The 23,630-nt window shown below is 35.7% G+C and overlaps 1 protein-coding gene across 2 annotated transcripts; it reads right to left on the reverse strand.

Moving 5' to 3' along the window:
• Positions 1 to 830: 830 nt before the first annotated feature.
• Positions 831 to 23,600, reverse strand: LOC135690637 (chromodomain Y-like protein 2). Of its 2 annotated transcripts, XM_065208240.2 has the most exons (8): positions 12,492 to 12,636; positions 8,638 to 8,800; positions 7,078 to 7,634; positions 6,427 to 6,605; positions 4,715 to 4,835; positions 4,023 to 4,112; positions 3,137 to 3,280; positions 831 to 2,000 (listed from the first exon to the last, which is right to left on the reverse strand). In XM_065208240.2, exons 1-8 carry the CDS (start codon positions 12,519 to 12,521, stop codon positions 1,833 to 1,835), a joined length of 1,452 nt encoding a protein of 483 aa, XP_065064312.1. In that variant the 5' UTR covers positions 12,522 to 12,636; the 3' UTR covers positions 831 to 1,832. The 2 variants fall into 2 exon arrangements, 1 of the variants encoding a protein (XP_065064312.1); XR_016145297.1 differs by lacking the exons at positions 831 to 2,000; positions 3,137 to 3,280; positions 4,023 to 4,112; ... (1 more) ...; positions 6,427 to 6,605; positions 7,078 to 7,634 and adding exons at positions 10,493 to 10,591; positions 15,555 to 20,838; positions 21,215 to 23,600 and having other exon boundaries at positions 8,667 to 8,800; positions 12,492 to 15,179.
• Between the last annotated feature and the right edge of the window lie 30 nt (positions 23,601 to 23,630).

The following is a 23,630-nucleotide window of genomic DNA, read 5'->3' on the forward strand; positions in this document are numbered from 1 at the left end:
TATCATAAGCACGGGGCCTGGGGCCGTGGGCCCCTGGACCCCCTTAAAACCGCCACTGACACATACTACATGAATAACTTATTCGACATTAACCACAAATTTGATTGGGTTTATGAGTAGAGGGGGAGCCCCTAAAAATACATTATCTCGATACTACATACGAAAACTGGATAACAGAAAACAAGCTAAGTACACAACAATGTATGATAGAAACTAAACTCGATTGCGCACTATTAAAACTCCCCTGTGACTATGACATGGAAACTGTGTCATTTTCAGGGACGTAGAAAAATTTCAAATTTTTTTGCGGTACAGAATTTGAAAATGGCTTTGAAAAAAGCAAACATTTTACAACATACTTAAAGCTTTTTCGTCTGACACTCCTCAGAGCATAAAACGTCAGAATTCTGAGAACAGGACGGGGCACCATGTCGCAGGAACAGGTACACTAATTTTAAGGCTTATTCTTGAAAAAGGTCATTTTTCCAAAATTGAGGGTATGTGCCCCTGGTATATCCAGGTTCCGACGTCTATGGTTGTTTGGTCATTTGTCTTCCAGTACCAGTATGACAATTACCAGTACAATATTTAAAGTGCCAAAGTCTTCTTGACAAGGCCGGCGTCATATGCATTTCTGCATGCGCGCACGTTTCTACAACTGTGGGCGGCAGAAAGCGTATATTCAATATAAACAACACCAAAGCAAATCAAAAACCTGTATATTCTCCTCTATCAAACGTCCATGCTGAAATGCATGAAGCACCTGCCTCGGTGGCAGGTTTTTGTCCATGAATACGCATCAAAGATGACTCAAAAGATAAAGACATCGATTTCTATTGAATTCAATACATAATAATTAATATCACTGATTAAAACTTTTCCATCAAAGTTAGAAGTAAGCCTAAAACAATAATGACTTATAAAAAAGAACAGAAAAAAATTAAAATATTATGTTGCCGTCAAAAATATGCCGCCATCTTTAAAACATTGCTACAACAACTGTACCAATACCAAGCTTTTCGAAGTCGCTGCCTCTGTAAACAACCTGTTACGAGCAGGAAGTGGATTTTACAAAATAAAAACACCATAAAGTATTGGTCGCAACCCATCAGGTGTTCCAAGGAGGACCAAAAACACCATTGGTGAAAAATGGTCATATGTAAAATTCTAATATTATCTTAAACTGTTCATTGGCAACATAAACAATCATTTACGAATAGGCAGAGCATGCAAACATTTCGAAAAGCCCAACTTTTATTTATCTGCCTAAAAAGGGCAAAGGAGCACTTTATTGCCACCTAGCAACAAACTTAATCATTTTTCAAAAGCAGATTATTTGCAACATTGGTTATTTCCAGAAATAGACCAATAGCAGTTAGTATTACCATTTTCACTTAGGGCGTGCGACAATCAGTATTTGTACACATTAAACTTTCAAGACAAACATCAGTTACTCTGTAGCATTGGCAAAAATGAAAATTCCCTTTGAGAAAAAACTACTTAACAGTTACTGGAGTTCGATTTAGTTCACAGTTCTAAGCAACAATGTTTTTGCCGCCTAGTGACATGCTGATGTCTTTCTACACACTTAACATTGCCATGTCCACTTAGAGTTTATGACAGCATGTTGTATATGACAACACAGATAATGCACTTTCAAGATATATAATATTTTATACGTATTATCGCCTAAGACATGTATTACTTAGAATACAAATTCTTTTAGAAACAAGCATACGAAAGCACTTTGCAACTTGCTTTGAGTCATAGTGCATTGACTGATATCAGTTTGCGCAGTGAAATCATTAATAAAATACGTATACTTTAGTTTTTCAAGCAGAACTATAGAGATTGATCGTGGCTGTCCATTCTTGAGTGATTTTCCTTTGGCAGTTATCTGATAAAATGCATTTGCTGTAACCTTCCATTTCTGTATCACACGTTTTTCTAAGCATGTCTACATCTAAACTTCGCAAAATCCTTTTTGTCTCCTCCATTACCTAGAATACGAAAAAAACTGGGTTATAAACTATTGTCAGGCTCATGTTCATATTCTATTTGTTGATTCAATTAGATACTTAAAAAAATAGCAAACAAAAACGTAACATAATATAAAACAGAACACATCACCAGTTGCAAGAAGATCTTTTTCCCAAACAGAAATAAGCACCTATTCATCAAAAAGAACAATTTCCATATTGTCTTTATAAATCATTTTTGGACAGTTTCTAAAGGTTAAGGGCGATCAGAACTATGGTTTCTTAATTTTTGTCCTCTAAGAGATTGTATATACGGTTTTTAATTGAAAAATACGAATACAAAAATTTATCAAATTAAATATGACCAACGTAGGGTTGGTCTGGTTTTTACGGTTTACCAGAATAAACTGATGGACAAAATAGTCTGACTATTGGTGGTTGTCTGCCAAGAGGACAGCAAAGTACAAACCTGAAAAGGACGCTGAAAAATGAAGAGCGTTCTTCGGGAGTCGTTGTCAATGTCACAGAAATTTTTTGCGCACAGCTAATAGAACAAAACATTCATCCCAAAACATTCATTACTAAATTGCATGGTGGACCACGCTTTAAGCGTAAGAACGCAAGTAATAATCCAACACAGTCACCTTAAATGGTTATATTTAGAAAAGCAAACACTAATTAATTGGTGTAAGAGTGTTGATAGAAACAAGCTTTAAAGTTCCTCAAAATTTGTTTCCCGGACTCAATTAGCTTTATTGAAAATAGATAAAAAACAGAGCATTTCATGGGATTTCAAAACAGAGTCACTTCATGCTTATTATTTGCAATAGGGTTCTTAAAAGTGACGTCACTGGTGAACAGAAACCAGAGACCAAATAAGAAATAAAGATAAAGTTATGAAAAGAGACCAAATTACAAGGGCTTGATGGAGAAAGAGCCTGTGCTCATGTGACCATATCACAGCCCGTATTTCATGGTGCTTTTTCAGTTTATGAGATTCAAATTCAAAATTGTTAAAAATAATTGTTTGTGACGTCATCAATTGAGAACAATATTGGTTATCGGTAAATTGACTCACTGTAATGTCTGAAGTTTAGAGTGGAGTGATAAGTGCGTCAGATATTGCAAACTACGTAAAAGAATGATGAAAATCATACCTGAGTCTGGCCAGCAGCAAGATTCTTGATTCGTTTATTGATATCTTCTTCAAACGAATGTACCCCGTAAATATCGTTGATAAGTCCCCTATCATAGGCAGCAGTAGCACGAAAGCTCTCCCCAAGTAAAAGCATCGCGTTTGCCTTGGCAGTGAAAAAAGAAAAACATGAATTTTTCTATAAATCAATTCAGCAAACCACCGAGCAACGATGCATGGATAAAAATATACCATCAAAGTCTTGGCTATGTAAGTTAAAAACAAATTGTTGTTTCTTTACGAAAGATAACACTGAATCAGTGGCGGAAATTGCGGCGGTGTGGATGTGAGAGGTGCTTCTATTTATATTATTGAGATGGTAGAGCAAGGAAACACACTCTTTACATTTTCATATCTTGATAATCATTCAAGATTTATAACTTATCTGAACGAGGATACGAAGATAACTGAACTCCGCTTTACAAAGCTTCGGAGTAAATAATACTTGTCACGTGATTATAAAGGTCATGTGATCTGGGGAGCGTCCTACTACATGGAGAGGGGGGGGGGGTCCAAGTGCCTCCCAGGTTTTGCTAAATTGTCGATTAAAACACGCTTTTGTCGGTAAATTATGTCATTTGTCGGCAAATTTGCTTGTTTTTGTGGGCATTGCCCCCCCCCCAACCTGAAAAATGAATTTCCGCCACTGCTTTTGATAAGGGAATGGCGTTAAAGCAATACTAGTGTATTGGCGTTAAAGCTTTTCCAGTCATTAGGAAACAAAGTACCCAAATTTGGTTTATAACAAACATCATGTCGCATCATTACTTGAAAGGGAATTAATCATAGATTAGTATTAGTGTGTTTGATGAGAATTTTCTACTTGTGCTAAAAAAAGGAAGACGTACCATAGAAGGGCCAACCATTTTCGGTAGAAGATATGAGAGACAACCAACTGGAGTTAGGTTTAGCTTTGTGAATGTCACTTGGAAGTTGGTCTAAAATTGCGAAAGACGGAACACGTCGTCAGAGAACAGATACAAGGACATGTCTGCCATGATATCTATGGCTTACAAGTTATGATAACAAGAATATACATATTTAATAAAGATACTAGCTTAAATGTGTTTATAACTTTCATACTGCATTAATTAACAATTACAGAAAAAAACAGAATATTCTTATTCTACTTTAGAAAAACAGCATCGGTGTAGCAAATTCCTGTAATTTCTTTATTCACAAAACACACAGAAAAAGATTAAGAGCGCCAGGGGCTTGTCTCCAGCAATTTAGAGAAATGCAAAAATGCATGTACCTCTAGACAATTGAAACCGATGAAGATTAACTTAAAAACAATCTACTTTTTAACTTTCGCCATGCAATTTCACAAACCAATGGACGACTTTGGCGACCAACTGAACACTATACCGACCAGCTATTGAAAAAAGTGTAAGAACCCCTTCTTGGGAGGTTATTATCGGTCGATAAATGGCTGCAATCACGCTGGTCCCGAATTTCCATGCACTCCACTTTAAAAAAATGTCTCACGTCCCTGAAAACCTGACTTTAAACCGTCAGAATAAAAGCATGTACCACTCACCTTACTAGAGGTAAATGTTAAGTCGCTGAGAATCACAAGAGCGACGCCGTATTCGAGACAAGCACCATTCACAGCCGTCATAATGGGCTTCGGAAAATGAATAAGCGTTTCGGTCAGCGTTCTGTAAGGCAAAATAGTACACAAGTTACTCCCAGTAACAATACTACTTTTGTAACTCCCAGTAACACGAGAAAAACATTTTTGAAAAGCCAGACGATTCTTCGGTCTTGCTTTAGTTTCAAAGTGCATGTTGGGATTCTAGGGTCACGGGTTCATTCTAGGGTCACGGGTTCATTCTAGGGTCACGGGTTCTTACATGCGCTTCTCTGTTAAAAGTTGATCAGTGAAGCCTGGCAAAAGGGGCTACTCGCGCGACAATGAATGTTTCAGGGGACAATGCTATTAATAAAAGAAGCCTAAAGTTTTGATCAGAGACCAAATTGCAGAGGTTGGATTGGGAAAGAGAATGTGCTCATGTTGCCATATCTTAGCCAATTCGTAACTCATTAAACCGATTTTGCACAATTAGAGGTGCTTGAAGATGCTCTTTGAGTTTATGGGTTCAGGGAGGAATTTAAAATGCAGTGATGACCAATTTGCGCAGTGATGAAAGGCACATTTGTGCGGTGATGAAGGGTCCTTTAACTGGGTCCTTAATCTCAAAATCACTGCTTAGCCAACCAGCAAATAAAAAGTGACAGGATGAGCTATAACCCTAAATTCATTTGTTTTCTATATAATAAATAAGCGTTTTGGGTCAATGACAATCAGAAAACTGGATCAATGACAAAAATGAAAAAGCTAAATTACTGTATTCTCGAGAACATATGTCCTTATAATAGTTACTTTTTTCCAACAGTAGTGAGCAGCAACCATAAAAAAAAGTTTGGCAGCGAGTGTTTTTACCATGTAAGGCCTGAGGTTTATTGTTGTAAGTGTAGGCCACATAATTAACAAACCAAACAACAGTCTTTAATCTTATTCGATACGATACTGATGTTTTGTTTTACATTCTGTTACAATAGATTTCAAGCTGTGGATATTAACTCAAAAGTAAGTTTGCATAAGTAAAAAGTGCTTCAAAGAGTGCGTTTTCCAGCGACCTGAAAGCAACAAAATTCCAAAAAAATTTCTTTCCTTTGGTGGCCGCCTCGCTGCCACCTCGAGTAGTAACTACATCCAGTGCTTCCTCCGATCTACTGCTCTGACAGTGATTGTCATGTAAATAGGTATTGTGAATTACATACCACAGAATAAGACTAATAAAAACTAATTGCAGTGTCAGCAACAAATCCCCAACTCCCCCCTCCCCTCCCCCTCTTCTCAACAAAGCTTGCCTCACGATGGCCCTGGAAGATGACCTTACTTGTGTAATCATCTGATCCTCAAGCCCAAAAATATTTTTATGAGAGTGATGAGATCATTTCATACAAATCTTTTAATTTTTGAAAGCCTGGAAGTAATACAAATTAGATGCCGACACCATTTTTGCCCCCAAAATATATTTCAACGCTGATTCGTGCAGTGATGAAAATTCCTTAAAATAAACCCTGTATGAGGTCAACATTCAATAATTCCAAAAATTATGAGACGTCACCTATTAAAATCTCTTTAAAAAGCGGTTTGCGAAGAGGCTTCCTGATAAGAAATCCAGGTAAGTGTCAACTTCTAAAAGAGGCTATAACATGGACCAAAATTGAAAGGCAACGTACCGTATAGCGGAACACAGCTCATTTGCTTTTGCTTTGTAAGCCTGCTTGTCCTTGCAATCGATAAGCTCCGAATAGTCAATACCACTACAGAAATGATCGCCATTGTTTTTGAGTAATATAGCACTAATACTTGGATCACATTCGGCTTTGTTTAGACAATTTGTTATAGTTTCCATCATCTACAATTCAGGAAGCAGTATATAATGATTTCAGGTTATTCTTACTTTGAAACAGGCAAATATATGCAAAAATTTTCTTTCTTTGAATAATGCTAGATAAAATGCAAGATAATAAACATAAATTATATGGCCGATGAGCCAAGAAGATAGGGATTGGCAAAAGTTGTTAGAAACGCATTAATAGTTTCCAGACACCACAAAATGTCAAACTGTTTCAAATTACTACTACTGATTCGGCATATGTTTTCATATAACGTAAGCATTCCTTACTTTGTTACCATTCTATTTTTAAGTATCACCTTACATCTCTACATATTTATTGTTTTGCATCTCTCAAATCTTCTTCGCCGTTTAATTCCGTCAAGTCAGACCTTGATCGGGGTCAAAGAAATATTCAGGTTTAGTAAGTGTCCGACTTTCGATAAAGTAGAAAAATAATTAATAAAGAAACAAAATTAGAACCACAGCTTACGTTTAGGGTGAGCACGTTGTGATGGGCGGTGTTGTTTAATGTAATTTTCATGTATCTATCTATTTTTTGGCATATGACACAATCACCTTCTCCAGCATCACGAAGCAGATTCTTAGAAATCTGGTTATTATTGCCGAAAGAACGAATTCCGTTCAGACCAAAACTACTTCTCTTTTCTTCTCTAAAAAAGTTCTCTAACGGAAACTTATCGGATTTTCGCTTTCTGGGGTTATCAATGATTTCGTTGACCAGCTCACTGACATTGTTTCGTCTGCTGAGGGACATGTTTTCCTGATGCGAAAAGTCAAGCAGTCCATTAACCAAGGAGCCGGGGGCTGACATGCTCTTTGATTCATGCAACAGTGTATCACAGATAAGCTTTTCCGTTTCGGTCAGTTTTGATTTTCTCCTTGAGATTTTGTTTGACTTTCGTTTTATTTCGTTGTTCATAGCTCCTCTGCTTTTTCTAATTTTCCCAGTTTTTGTCAACAGCATCTGAACACCAACGGTCTTCTTTCTGTTTTGTATCAAGTCCGAAATATTACAAGGAATTCCACCTGAGCAGAATTGGGAAAAGTTAGTGCATTATTATAGCTATTTCATTTATTGATTAACTTACTTTCTATAATGCATGTTTGACAAGATTTGGAATAAAGGACTTATTCCATAGGACACAAGCTTTTAGTAATATGTTGTGTAATGTTTGCTATTTTCAAAGCCATTTACATATATATAAATGAATTTTTCTTCCCATCTTCTATAAACCTATAGTTCTTGGTATTTGTTTGTGTAGTCATCTGTGTTGTGAATTTTAAAACACAAAAAATTAAAATGAAACTCAACAAATCTGAATATTTTCGCAACTTCTTTCAACAATATAAAATAATTTTCAATATATTTAAAAAAATGGGTCAACTCTTAATTACAAATTATGAATCAATGTTTTGCATAGGTGCTTTTAAGTTGTAATTTTGTATTTTTTTGAGAGAATTCTACAAACTTCTTCTTACAACAACTTTAAGACACCTGATCAATGATGGGCAATTAGGTTAAATCTATACCAATAAATATATACTAATATTTTATAAAAATGTGTCTTGAAACACTCTCATATACTTGGTAATTATTAAATGATAAAGAAGAAAAAAGTGTGTTTTTAAATGTAACTTGTACGAATGATCAAAAATTTTTCATGGGGAAAAGGGCATGATTTTCAGAGGTAGTAGCAATCAGGAAAAGAAATGAAAAATTCAAAACTCATGCTGCTCTGTGTTCCCAGCAGTTTTAGCAGACATTGTATATAGGCCTTGGAGCAGGTTCAAGGTCACTTTTGCAAATGCTTTCCAATCCGTGACAAATATGTCTTCTAATGAAAATAGGTTTTTCAATACCTTCTATGCGATTCTGTTTGCTAAAATTCTTTGAAAACCCAGCAAGGATAGAAGGTCTTTCAATGATATAAATAATGCCTACATTTTTCTAACTTGTAGCATAAAACGAGTCACTTTAATCTTGTTCTGTTTTGTGGTATCATTCTAAAAAAGGTAGCTTGCAAAATACCTGGTATTGGAATAATTCTTGAAACAAATCTGCTCACAATATCCTTGCAAAATGAAAGGTTTTCACTGGGCTCCCATGTTGCTTCTAATGATTCATAACCTTTCCAATGAACCAAAAATTCTTCTTTTCCTTGTGTGGTCCGTCTTCCAGCTATTCTCTCAACCTTTGAACAAAATTTCACTAGTTATACAGGTAAATCATACTATGTTATATATTTAGCTTGTTTCTTATAAAAATCTGGGTAGAAAAGATTTCAACCCCTTACACTTCAGGCTCCCCCTTTCTAGCAATAGTCATAGGAACATACATCGAAATCTCACAGGAGTGCAAGTAATTTGTTTCATCATGTGACTCCTGCAGAGGGACAGTAACTAATTTTGAAATCAAGGTTAATAATACTCTTATCTTTTCATAGGAATTTTAACAGAATTCTTGTCTTTCTGGGGTTCAGCTTACCTCATCCTTGTTGAAACATTCTCACTAGCTACTCCCATATACTCTCTTGGAATCCATTGGAATTCAAAATTGGATTCAATTGGTCAATTTTTAAGTTTTTAATGATGTTAGATGTGATAGGTATGAGAAATCTTTTGAAAACATTTTCAAACAAGTCAGAAAAGCACCTTGAAAAGGCACTGAGACCTTCAAAATGTCTTTTCAGGTTTTTTGAGTGTCCACAAGTGGGTAAGTTATAAGCTTTTGAAAAGGCAAACATAATGGACCCAAGGTCAGAAATCGCAATTACCAAGAGAACAAGGGGGTAAAAGTGCCCCTTCTATATTCAAGGATTGATACAGGAAGAGTTGAAAAAAATTTCTAGTGAAACCCACCCTGCCTTTATGGCAGTAGTGGGTTTTAACCTAGAGGGCCAGTGAATTGTTTGTTTTAGAAATTAGCATAAATGAAGATATGTATTAATGGAATTGCCCTATATAGCCCATTACCAGCTAGGCTCTACAAAAAGGTTTTCTACAGCCTCCCTTACTGGGTGAATAAAGCAATCCTGGAAAACCTGTAAATTGAGTACCTCTCAGTCCTTGATGTACAATCTCAATCATAAGCTTTCTTAATGTACTGATAATAATCATAATACAGATGTGGAGGAGTGGTCCACTGTAAATGGTATCTCTATAAGCTTTGCAAGATTTTCCGGGTTAGCAACGTTTTACTCAACACAAAGGCAGCACCCCTAATATATCAGAAAGTGGCATGAGAAACAAAAGACCTTTACACATGGGTGGTAAATTTAGTAGTTTGATTCAAAGTAAAAACAAACTGAAAGGCAACAAGTTAATGAAGATGTGGCAAATAGCTGAGAAGAGAGGCTCGATAAGATCATTTTACCTCATTCTTGGCATATGAGGTAAAATAAAATAAGAATATGAAAAACCTATTTGGAAATAGGAACACCAGAACATAAGTGACAAACTTAAAAGTATATACAGATTTCACTATACATATACACTAGAAAACTTGCATATGCCCACAGCTATGCTTTACATTGACAGTATAGTACATCCGTGTTCATCCTAAAATCTCGGGATGAAATGCAAGAAGCGCTGTTTTGATAAACCAAAAGTTCGGAGGATAGAGGATAAGATTTTGGTTAGGAAATCACACAAAAGACATCTCATGAGAAAGAGTTTAAATCATTTTTGCTTTCAGTAGTACCATGGTATATCGTATGGCATCAAATAGATTAGAACGATTTGCTTTCTCTGGTACGAAAAGGAAGTGAATAGAAAATTCTGCTAAGATAATAACTGACACACACATTCATTGATCTCACAGATAGATTCAGTATATAATAAGAGATATTAAGAAGATAACTCAAGAAGTAAAATGAACATCACACCTAAAACAATGTTCCGATAAGCAAGATTCTCAAAACTGAAGTTTGGATAAATGAGAGCACATTGTACTATTTTGCAGCCAGGATCTCTTGCATTCAAACCTAGTACGCAATGTAAATAATTTCTTAAATAAGTATACTTTAAGTCATAAAAATTACTGGTTACAAGCCTGTCACAAAGTGCTTGATGTCCTATAGGCAAGGCTATAAATGCTTTTGATGTATAGAACAGGAGTATTCTAAATTGCTACTCAAAATTTTTTGCTTAATGGATCATCAGGCAACTGAACAGTCATGTATATACCAATGCAAGCAACATTTAAGCTTGCAGCTTAAGTACCTTTGCAACTGATAATGTTCATAGGCTGCAACTGATAATGTTCTGTCATTAGCAGCTTTACGCATAGCCAAAAACATACATGTAACCTGACCTGGCAATATTCAATCCAAAGTATGGATACTTTTCCATGATTCGGATTATGGAAATGAATCCTTTTTTATGGAAATGAAGATTTGCTCTTGGAAGCTAAGAAGCTGATTTAAAATCTCACAAAAGAGTATCTTTTTGAAACCAAACACTTCAATTAAAGTTTACTTCTCATAGACCAACCCCCTCTCATATCTTTAAGTATTTGTAATTAAAAACATGCATTTTTCCCCTCTATGTTATATCCCTGGTGTAGACAGAGATGATGGTCCCAGGGGTGTTGCCTTTGTAGTGTATGTAAAGTAGCATGTAGTTAAGGTATTACAGTAACTTGTTAAGTATGTTTTTTGAATGTATGAAAAAATCATGGAGAAATGCGGTTAGATAAGCAAGTTACATATTTTCAAAGTTGGGACTCAGAAGCACTAGCTTGGTTCATAAGTTTGCTCAGTACAACTTTCATTAAATTTAACAGTTTATCAGTTTTCAGTAGGCCTATTTCATTACAAAAAGGAAAAAAAGGCTCTATCGTTTGATAAATGGTGAATTTTAATATTTCTTACTTGAAAAACATTTGGCATGATTAAAAAATACATTATTATAGCATGGAGAGAAACTTTAAACAACAGACAGCGCTGAAAAGCTGGATTGGAATTTCTGCCTTGTGCCAGGGATCCCCAACCCACATCAATTGTCAGCCGCAATTGTAGCCCTGCAATTTCTTTTGAAATGATTCATCAAGATGCACAGGGTTCTTCTTTAAATGTAAAACCTCTCTTGTTTGTACTTAATAATTGATGCTTCTAATGAAATTTGAATTTGAAGACACTCAATGTTGCAGATTGTCTAAATCGTCATTACTTGTTGCTTGGGTACACATGAGGCTGGTTTTTGTACACACATATGCCAAATAGCAGCAAACATGTGAAGGGTATTTTTATCATTTCTGGGAGTAAAATACACATGGAACAGGATGATCTAATTCATAACCATACACAAAGTTTTCAAAGTTTGAGCAAATTTTGGTTTACGGAAACAATACTCATCTGGTTGGGTTTTTCTTGTTCTTATTTTTAGGAAATATGAAAAATCTTTATATTTGCTATATTGTTTTTGTTACCACTAATGATGTTGCCAATGTCTTTCTCTGAAATGTATACCCAAAATTTACATACTGTGTTTTTATGGTTATTAGTCTCAGCCGCACAAACATTGTATCTGTTTTATTTGCAAATGCGCAATTTTCATGGACATGCAACAGATCCCGCGCGCATCTTTCTGGCTGAAAAGTAATTTCTCGGGAAACTTAGAGCCTTGAAAAATGTTCGTGGGATTCTATAACATAATTATATTTCATTCATTCTATTCAATTCATTTTTAGTCGAGTCAAATGGAGAATGATAGATCATTGTAAATAAGGGTAATTGATTTTGAAAATCAAATAGGCCATCCATCTTTCCTATCGGGGAAAGCGTCAGTTTTGCCAAACTTCGGGGCTTCAAGCAAGCAGTCTCAATATTGGATTTTCTTGAGAGATAAAAAAGATGTTATGTGTTTTAACATAGTTGATATTACCTCATAGAGCTTTGGTTGACGTGGGTGCATGACTGTAACATCGTCTCCTCATCATGGCGTTCTCCAATGTTCCTCCTTTGGCGCGTGTCATTGATGCGCCTGCGCTGCATCAAAATTTTGGCGGGAAAAGTACAAAAAGGAAACAAAAACAAACGAAGTATCTTTTGTCTTGCCTAGATGAAAGGGGGGAGTGTACACGTGAATGTAAGATGCATTGATGCTCAAGCCTCGTATGATTTTCTATGGTTATATCATCACAGGTGTAGCGTTAAATGGGAACTCTGCAGATGGATTGATGATTTGACCAACATCGATATATTACGAACCGAGTATACTTTACAGTGTGAGGATCAAAATATACGTAAGAGATACGTAATAAGATCATCTTTACCATCACGTTATAAATTCTTAAACACTGTTTACAAAAGAAAGACCACTGAAGTTATTATATGGAAGCATGAATATGATAAGAATAAGCATTGCATTGGAAAATGTAATCAAATTAACGAAAAATGGAACGATATTCGCACGAAAGATTAAGAAAAAGTTTTGATGCTGGAAAGACACAGTTTTGTTTCCAATTTAGATTTTAAATATCCAGATTTAAAAAAATAATAATTTATTGAATGTCATCAGCTTTATTGATAATTTGAACACTTTTCTTGTGTAAGAATGTATTTCGAAAAAGGAAGTGCAATGAAGATTTTCCTAGATAGAGCTACATATCGCTTTAAAGTGAAACTTTCAAAATGTTTATCCTCTATTTGAAGGTAATTTTGATCCGTTGTTTTCAAAGGATATAGATGTAGCCTGTTGTGAAGAACATATAATTAACGGATATATCATTATCGGTACCCTTTCTTCTGTTAGATTTATTTATTTCCATTCTTATTGCATAAAGCAAAAAATCATTGAAAACGTTTAGAAATATGCCCTTGATTACCCAGAAAAATAATGCTATCATTAAATCTTAACTCGGAGATAAATTGTAGTTGAGAGGAAACTCAGCAATAAATGCCTTAGAGATGGCACTTTAGAAGCAGAATATTGATCGTAGCATCCCTTACTTTGTAGGTAGGAGGGCTGATTCATTTTGGGTGTTTTTATTTCATAAGTTAAGCATCGTCATTCTTATCATTCTAGCATGATAAATATTTAAAATTATTTACAATTGCAGTATTATTATTTCTGTTATACCCCCTTTGTTCTTATATTTCCTTACCGAAAGGAATTGAGCTCTGATACTCATCTACCCAAACAATCCTAATTCAGCTTTTGCGTAGCTAGAAATTGTATAAACTTTAAAAAAAGAAGAAAGATAGTAGAGTCTCAAAGGCAAAGTCTAATTCTGCGACAAGCAATTCAGTTGATTTGTACTAAACACGAGCACATGCGAACCTAGGGGACTGGGGAGAGTTATTGTCTACGATGAAAGCAGCCCGCTTTAATATTGGCGTTGATTTCGGAGATTCACACAGTGAAGCGTCAGAATGCCTCATAAAGTATGTATGGTGATGATGACTTTCCATTTCGGCCACATTTCGCTCTACTCCACAAAAACTCATTGGGATGGATTCCTGACTTTGAGTTCTATGTCTTTTCGATAACAAGAACAGATGTTTTACATATAACCAAGCTTTCTGGTTTCTGTACCAAAACAGCATAGCGTTTATCGATGCATTTAGGAACACACAGACTGAGCTTAGATAGTAGATAAAACGAACTGTCCGTGGGGATGGTATTTTCTTTACAAATGTATACCATCCTGTCCAAAAGTCCATCGCAATGTATGGAGCATAGCATATCATTCCAGTCACCAATATAATTGATATTGTTTTGATAAACTCGCGTAAATACCTTGGTGTTCTTGAGTTAAACTTTGTGGTAACTCTGTAAGTCTCTGAAGTTTGAAACGCTTTCCTAAAAGAGTTATTGTGCACTCTAATGTCGTGATAAAGCTTGAGATACGCGGCGTAAACAACAAATACGATCAAGACATTTACAGTCATCATTATGATTTTACCGTAAAGGTTTTTTGTCACCGTAAAGTAGTCGACAGAGACAAGGCCATGCAGGAATGACAAGACGGAAAATATAGCAACGACAAAGCGGGATACAAGCTTCGATTGGACCTGCCTGGCAAAAGAAAGCATTGCTAAGTCTGGCCTGACACTGAAGTAACGATCTATTGCCAGTGCAAGTATTGCATACCCTATCATGTGACCATTGAATTGTGCAGTACAAACCGCAAGTTTCTCGAGTATACAGAATCTTTCTTTGCGATACAAAGTGAAAAGCACGACGTACATTGGAAATCCAGTCAAGCCACTTAGAACTCCAATAATTGACGAGACAAAAATGTACAAATTACATGATGACTTGAACTGTCCTGTGTTCATCATACCAATGAATAATAAAACATTCGATATTATTGTGGGCAATATAACAAGAGCAACAGCTATAGCGTAGACGTATGACTGACAATCCAGCAAGAGCAACCTCCACGCCAAAGTGTTTGGGCAATTTTTGAAAAAGTCGCCATAACTTCTGTTGGACTGTAATGTTGAATTTGAAAACATAACTTAGGAGGCTTCCTTCAAAAAGAGGCGTTGTAAACTTGACCTCTTTGAATCCTAAATCAATACTGTTCAGCTTGCTGTAGTTATACCAATGAACCATTCATGTTTACTAGAAAAATAATGCTAAATTAGCCTCTACATAGAGAAAAATTATAAATTTAAAAACGTTTCAGATGTTACAAAGACGGAAAGTTATACGACACAGAACAAAATGTTTAAAAAAGTTTTAATTACTAATTAAATTTTATTAAAAAAGATTAGCTACCCCAACCTTGAATACTTTTGTTGCAAAACTTGATGCAGTAATGATGGCTTGTAATAACAAAGTCGATCAAACAGAGGCATTACTTGCAGTAAAGACATTCCTAACTTTAATCATCCACATTTATCAAGGCATTTGTTTTCCAGGCATCATAAGAAGATTTTTGGTATCGTTGTTCTGATTTTTGGTTTTTTATGTACATGGTGTGATATGTATAGTTACCTTCAAAAGCAAAGATTTGCCAACATTTTCCGGGTTGAAGGTGTTCACATCGTAGACAGTTATTCAAATGTTGAAATCTTCAGATAATCCTCGATTGAATCAAAAAAAGTAAAATTGATAAAGGTATCTGAAAATGCCGGGAAATTGTGAAAGCAGCCTTTCAAACCAGAGCAACTTTGATGGCGTACAGTCAGCGAAAATAACTGTAACTTTGAGAAAACAAAAATTTGATTCGACAGGTCATCACGACGTCATGCGTAGGTGACGCGATTTTAATAAAAAGGACTACGTACTTTACTGATACTCACATTGAAGTCAGAAAATAATAGGTACTACATACTATTCAAGTCACAATCACACCTGAAAGCGTAAATGATTTATGAATGCCAATTCTCTTTTCTTATTCACTTTTTTTGCCAAAAAGGGCGGCATCCTGTACCTGAATAATTCATACACCTGCTTTCAACCCAATTGCCGTCGCAAGAGGGCGGATCTTAAAGTAAGTTCAAGAAAACACGACATATTTTTTACGTGCGCTAGTTCCTATGTTGACGACTTTATTGCAGGGTAGATCCTTGCACAATGGGCTAACTAAGTTCCATACACAAAGAAAGAAAGCAAGTGTCCTCTCAGCAACATAAATACGTAGACGAAAATGTCTTTAGTTCCGCCGCTAATAAAAACAAATAAGTATAAGTATTAAAAAAAGTTTAAATTATATCAGCTTGGAAGAGTAACGCGCCTGTCGACAACGCCAATTGATATTTAAGTACTTAATTGAAAGTTTTACTATAATTGCATAGTTATTCACTCCAATGAATAGTTAAGCTAAAAATCTATCTTTATATAAGAAATATTATTTTCCAATGAGAATAAATAGGCATTCTGCTTCTGAGCGAAATTGCATTTTTGAAAGGAAAGTGCGGCTCACAGAACCAAAGGGCCTAAACCGACTTGTTTTTAAAACAGAAGTTCAGCGCTAAGGGCTTTTTGAAACAAACGCTTTCGCCACGAAATTTTTTGCGTAATTCCAATGGCTTTTGTATGAAAAAACTTTGAAGGATTACCTTACTGTTTTGTGGGTTAAAAGTCAGGGAAACGTTGGACCGGCGCTTCAGAAAATTTCTGGAAATTATTTGCGAGAGTTACATGTAAAAATGCCTCAAAGTACAGATGATATTTAAGAAGTATAAGATAATTTCATTAAACTTGAAACTTAATACGTGCACCTTTGTTCTGACTTTAAATATATTACCGAGAAGATCATTTTGGCTGAGATATCAGGCTTTAGTGTACTAAAAGTGATATCAGGTGAACAATTTCTAAAACTGTCATTTAATGATTGTTTGCTTGCTAAATAACGTAGACGCTTTTGGTGTAGAAGATTCTTTTCATTAATTTCAAAAGCATAATAAACGTTGAACGTTTTAATTTAATTTCTTGATTGTCATGTTCTTATATAATGAACAAATCCGAAGTTAAGATAAACAAGGCATTAACATCAAATGTAGAGCAACTCACCTTGTGTCAGTATTGAAACTTTAAAATTAAAGTGCACTGCTAACATAACTTTTTCAGTTATCATTTTTCATGCGAAAGAAGCTTTGTTTGCTTCAAATTTTAACATTTTTCGTTCACGTTTCTTCAATAAAGGGAAACTTTGTGGTCATCTTTCATGAATATTCAGAGAATCTTTTACAAAATTGTTTTGAAGCAATGATTCAAAGTTTTGCTGAATTGTCCCCCTCAAAACAGCAAACCAACCATTAAATCTTCTTAAAACCGAAAGTCGAAGGAATGACGAATGAATTTTCCTGCCATAACATAACGTTTCCAAGCCCCTTCACCTCATAATTTCGACTTTGAAATTGGTGGGCTTAGGCCCGTGGTCACTGTGAGTCGGCATTTTGAACTTAGTCCAGACGCTTAACTCTAATTTTTGGTCAGATTGTGACAGACTGGAACAAAGCACCAAACTTTTCATGGTGGTACCTAGGGGCATGGACAACACTTCAGAAGGGGCACCGCTTTCTATCGATTCCGGGGGGCAAGCTAGAGATTCAATTCTCACGACGTCATACTCTCTGGAAATCTCCGATAAGGTTTTTGGTGATGATTTATGCCAGGTTGCGTCAATTGGGAGAGCTGAGATGACTGATTTATTACTGTAGAAGATTTATATGAAAAATAACTTTTTCTATTGCAGTATATTTAAAATTTCTCAAAACGGGGGTTCAACACATAGACGCACAGAGATCACTAAAACTTTGCCTTGGTTTGGTAAAGGTTGAACCGGAACAGCCAGCAAGTTAAGAAGTTCTGATTCAATAGTTCACTAAAAAAATTTCAGCGTTAGCTGTAGACACATCTAGAAAAGAACCTATTTCTTTTATTGAAGCCATAGCGTTAAGATAAGGAAAAGCTAGCAGAACCGTTTTGAAGATTCTTCTCCCGAACAATCTAATTTTTTGCTTGCGCGTGACTGTTGAATTTGAAGCAGAGTAGGGTAAAGGTATTGCTGCATGTAATAAAATATTGACAAGAATTGCACAGAAAATGCTAAAGGAATGATACATTATTGTAAAACGATGGCAGGAAAATTGCACACTCTGGGCGAGTTTGTAAAAAAAAGTATGTCAATGAGTAGTTACTACGTAAAACTGCAAGTAGCGGGTCGTTTTCAGGAGGGGGGACACGACTGTTACAATTTTCTTGGCAAGCAAAAGATATGCAGCTAGTGTTCGCATTTGATTAAACTGGTTTTCGTAATAATTTAGCCTAAACTTTATGTTGAAAGTATTGCTATTTATAGGCATACTGCATACTTTATGTCTGAAAATGCAGACAGCAAAACGGTTCAGCAGACGATTACCAAAGTTTCAAGGAAACCTTCTTAGTAGATTTAGCTATGAAAAGAAGATATGAAATTTTCGTGCAGTTGTATGGAAAATACATTTTGTGAAAGCATCTGCAAGTTGGCGTAGAGATTCAAGGAGATGAGCTTAATTCCGTTAAGCAAAATTATTCTCAGCTGAAAAAAAATATTATCTCTAAACGCAAAACTGAAGGCAACTATACAGAAGTTGAAAAACGAAACAGTGCCACAGAGCAAGTCAAGGTCGCTTGCAAGGACTGTTTAATGTGCGCTATCGAAATATAGACAGCATGAGCGGGCCTAAGACAAGTCTTACAAGGTCTTATGCACATTTTCAGTCCCTTAAGACAACTTCGAAGTTTGTTTTTCAACATATGTTGCTGAACAGTTTAAAATAAATGAAAACATTATAGATCGTCTGGCTCGAACAACCAAAGAATAGCAAAATTGCTTTTATAAAGAAAAAAAATGAAATGCAAGTCAGATAGAATGTTTCTTATTTCATGTTAATTTTTATTTAGAGTGATTAGCCCTTATGTGTAACCAATATCTCAACTTTGCTATGTTATGTTGCCTAGCAATTCATTGATTGTGATAGAATGGTCACTTGACTACGTCTTAGTTTATCAAATCACACCGGCCAAAGCCCCTTTCGGAGCATTTAAATGCGTATTATGGGTGAACAATGAAAGGACGTGAAAAATTATAAAAACAAAATTCTAATGAGAATGGTTCACCAAAATGTCCCTTTAGAGGAAGAACATTGGTCGCAGCACCCCTTACTTTGAAGGTAGGAGGGTTGATTCATTTTCGGTCTTTTTTCTTCATTAGTTAAGTATCGTCATCATCTTCATTCCTATCATTCTAGCATGATAAATATTCAAAATTATTTACAATTGCAGTATTATTTTTTCTGTTATACCCCCTCTGTTCTTATCTTTCCTTACCGACAGGAATTGAGCTCTGATACTCAGCTATCCAGACAATCCTAATTCAGCTTTTGCGTAGCTAAAAATTGTAAAAACTTTAAATAAAGATCGTAAAGTCTCAAAGGCAAAGTCTAATTCTGCGACAAGCAATTCAGTTGATTTGTACTAAACACGAGCACATGCGAACCTAGGGGACTGGGGAGAGTTATTGTCTACGATGAAAGCAGCCCGCTTTAATATTGGCGTTGATTTCGGAGATTCACACAGTGAAGCATCGGAATGCCTCATAAAGTATGTATGGTGATGATGATTTTCCATTTCGGCCACATTTCGCTCTACTCCATAAAAACTCATTGGGATGGATTCCTGACTTTGAGTTCTATGTCTTTTCGATAACAAGCACAGATGTTTTACATATAACCAAGCTTTCTGGTTTCTGTACAAAAACAGCATAGCGTTTATTGATGCATTTAGGAACACACAAACCGAGCTTAGATAGTAGATAAAACGAACTGTCCGTGGGGATGGTATTTTCTTTACAAATGTATACCATCCTGTCCAAAAGTCCATCGCAATGTATGGAGCATAGCATATCATTCCAGTCACCAATATAATTGATATTGTTTTGATAAACTCGCGTAAATACCTTGGTGTTCTTGAGTTAAATTTTGTGGTAATTCTGTAAGTCTCTGAAGTTTGAAACGCTTTCCTAAAAGAGTTATTGTGCACTCTAATGTCGTGATAAAGCTTGAGATACGCGGCGTAAACAACAAATACGATCAATACATTCACAGTCATCATTATGATTTTACCGTAAAGGTTTTTTGTCACCGTAAAGTAGTCGACAGAGACAAGGCCATGCAGGAATGACAAGACGGAAAAAATAGCAACGACAAAGCGGGATACAAGCTTCGATTGGACCTGCCTGGCAAAAGAAAGCATTGCTAAGTCTGGCCTGACACTGAAGTAGCGATCTATTGCCAGTGCAAGTATTGCATACCCTATCATGTGACCATTGAATTGTGCAGTACAAACCGCAAGTTTCTCGAGTATACAGAATCTTTCTTTGCGATACAAAGTAAAAAGAACGACGTACATTGGGAATCCAGTCAAGCCACTTAGAACTCCAATAATTGACGAGACAAAAATGTACAAATTACAAGATGACTTGAACTGTCCTGTGTTCATCATACCAATGAATAATAAAACATTCGATATTATTGTGGGCAATATAACAAGAGCAACAGCTATAGCGTAGACGTATGACTGACAATCCAGCAAAAGCAACCTCCACGCCAAAGTGTTTGGGCAATTTTTGAAAAAGTCGTCATAACTTCTATTGGGCTGTAATGTTGAATTTGAAAACATAACTATAAGGAGATTTCCATCACAAAGAGGCGTTGTAAACTTGACCTCTTTGAATCCCGGACCAATACTGTTCAGTTTGCAGTAGTTTATACCAATAAACCATTCATGTTTACTAGAAAAATAATGCTAAATTAGCTGCAACATAGATAAAAACTATTAATTTAAAAACGTTTCAGATGTTACAAAGACGGAAAGTTATACGACACAGAACAGAATGTTTAAAAAAGTTTTTTAATTACTAATTAAATTTTATTAAAAAAGATTAGCTACCCCAACCTTGAATACTTTTGTTGCAAAACGTGATGCAGTAATGATGGCTTGTAATAACAAAGTCGATCAAACAGAGGCATTACTTGCAGTAAAGACATTCCTAACTTTATTCATCCACATTTATCAAGGCATTTGTGTTCCAGGCATCATAAGAAGATTTTTGGTATCGTTGTTCTTATTTATGGTCTTTATGTACATGGTGTGATATGTATAGTTACCTTCAAAAGCAAAGATTTGCCAACATTTTCCGGGTTGAAGGTGTTCACATCGTAGACAGTTATTCAAATGTTGAAATCTTCAGATAATCCTCGATTGAATCAAAAAAAGTAAAATTGATAAAGGTATCCGAAGATACCGGGAAAATGAGAAAGCAGCCTTTCAAACCAGAGCAACTTTATTGATGTACCGTCAGCGAAAAGAACTTCTATCTTTATGAAAACAAAAGTTTGATTCGACAGGTCATCACGACGTCATCCTGTACCAGAGTAATTCATACACCTGCTACTAACCCAACTGCCATCGCTAGAGGGCGCATTTTATAAGTTCAAGACAAAAAGTTCAAGAAAACGCGACATATTTTTTACATGCATGCGCTTGTTCCTATGTTGACGACTTCATTGCAGGGTAGATCCTTGGCACATTTGGCTATTGAAGTTCCATATGCAGAGAAAGAAAGCAAATGTCCTCTCAGCAACATAAATACGTAGACGAAAATGTCTTTAATTCCGCCGCTGATAGAAACAAATAAGTATAGGTATTAACAAAAGTTTTAATTATATCTGCATGGAAGAGTAACGCACCTGTCGACAATGCCTATTAATATTCAAGTACTTAATTGGAAGTTTTACCATAATTGCGTAGTTTTACCCTCCAAAGAAAAATTAAGTTAAAAATCTATTGTTGTATTCTAAAGAATATATTGCAATGAGAATAAACAGGCATTCTGCTTCTGAGCGATAATTGTATTTTTGAAAAGGAAAGTTGGCGTGAGTATAGGAACAATGGCCAAGGGCTACAGAACGCGTAAGTTTGGTTTGCAGCGTGCAGCAATATGAATGCTGAATAATTATTAAGATCCCTTTCGCTCGTGATTTATTGAGAAAACCAATGGTAATCAATTTGGGAAAGTATTGTAAAGTTTTTGTATGAATCTCTGGTAACATTGAGCATTGAATTGTGACGTAGAACTTTCGATGAACAATAGGCGCTGGCAAAATTAGCATACTCTGAATTGATTATTGGGTTAAAGAAAAGCATTTTGTATTTGCATCGTGTTTCTTGCACGATGTGTTGTTTTGCGATATGCTTTATCTACACACTGCCAAATGACGAAAATGCAACCTGCGTCACAATTCAAAAATCGAAAATCAATGATGAATCAAAGAGGGCTCAACAGGCTCCCTGTGCGATATACTGTTTTGTAACTTGTCACGCGATAAAACGCGAAACATTCAAGATATTCACTAAACAGAACGGCGGTCTTTGTCTTTCACCTTCAAGTTGCGTGATGTTACAAGGTATAGGCGTTTTTCGTGCATCTCAGAAGCGTCGTGGATGAAATTGCTATTGCAAAACTGATTAATTACAATTATATTGTACAGATTTCCCATCATGTTTAAAGGCTCTTGAGCAACCGGCATGCTTAGCGCAGTTGTCTTGAGAAATTGACTATGTTTTGTATTTTCATGCAGTACGATAATAGGCCGGTTTTTTAAATTATAGTCGCAAAATGTGCAGGTTGCGCAGCCGTTTATAATACACAGTTTGCTAGATCGTTGTTGGTAAATATGGGTCTTATTGTGAATGGTCGCTGGTCATACGTTCAGTAGCAAGAGAATTAAATCGCATATCGTATTTTAACCGATACAAGAAACGTCAAAACAGTGGACAGTAACCTTGAGCTGTTAAAAAAGACTAAGTTTCTATTTTCCTATCAAAAAAGTTCGCCAAAAAAGCTGCAACTGATATTTATAGAGTTCAAGAATTTGCCAAGGTTTTCTATCTTCAGTTGTCAGAAGTGGATGCCTTTTCATTCAATATACTGAAAAATACCATACACAAATAAGCTAAAACAATCTTGACTAAAACTCTTCAAAGAATGTGGACCAATGCATGACTTTTTGAGGTCTTTGTAACATCTATATTTTTCTTAGATTAATTTTTGCTTGCTTCCAAATCAATTGGTGTTTTCATGTGTTAACAAATCTTGAAATTAATATCACGGCTGCATTATAAATCCTCGCCAAAGTGAATTCACCAAATAAGCTCGTAGTTGAGTTGTAATCTAGATATCACCCAATGCATCAGAGTATGGTGTTCGTTCTGAAAATAATTTTAGAAAGGTTTGTGGGTATCGCTAGGTTTGTGGGTATGCAAAACATGTAAAAAAAAGCTCGTCACCAGATATAGAATTAGATGAAGGTAAAATATTTCAAATCACAATTCTGCATAAAAATGTGTAGTGTAGTGACGTATGTATTATTGTTGCGTGTTTAGGAACGTCACATGACGTGCACCGGTTCGGAAGACTAAGATGGCTACTAGCTAGGTTCCTTCCATATTCGAGATATACTTCGTCTACAAAGACGCTATAAAGTGGAAATCAGGAAACTTGGCGTACAAGCAGCTAGCGAT

Source organism: Rhopilema esculentum, chromosome 4 (genome assembly GCF_057945365.1).
Source record: "Rhopilema esculentum isolate cy_ngs chromosome 4, ASM5794536v1, whole genome shotgun sequence".
Classification (NCBI taxonomy): domain Eukaryota; kingdom Metazoa; phylum Cnidaria; class Scyphozoa; order Rhizostomeae; family Rhizostomatidae; genus Rhopilema; species Rhopilema esculentum.

Coding starts and splice junctions, on each gene's coding strand:
- LOC135690637 (XM_065208240.2), bottom strand. CDS start 12,521: ATGCACCCACGTCAACCAAAGCTCTATGAG. Junction 8,801..12,491: donor GTCAACCAAAGCTCTATGAG/GTAATATCAACT, acceptor TTTTGTTCAAAG/GTTGAGAGAATAGCTGGAAG. Junction 4,113..4,714: donor TAACATTTACCTCTAGTAAG/GTGAGTGGTACA, acceptor TCGCAATTTTAG/ACCAACTTCCAAGTGACATT.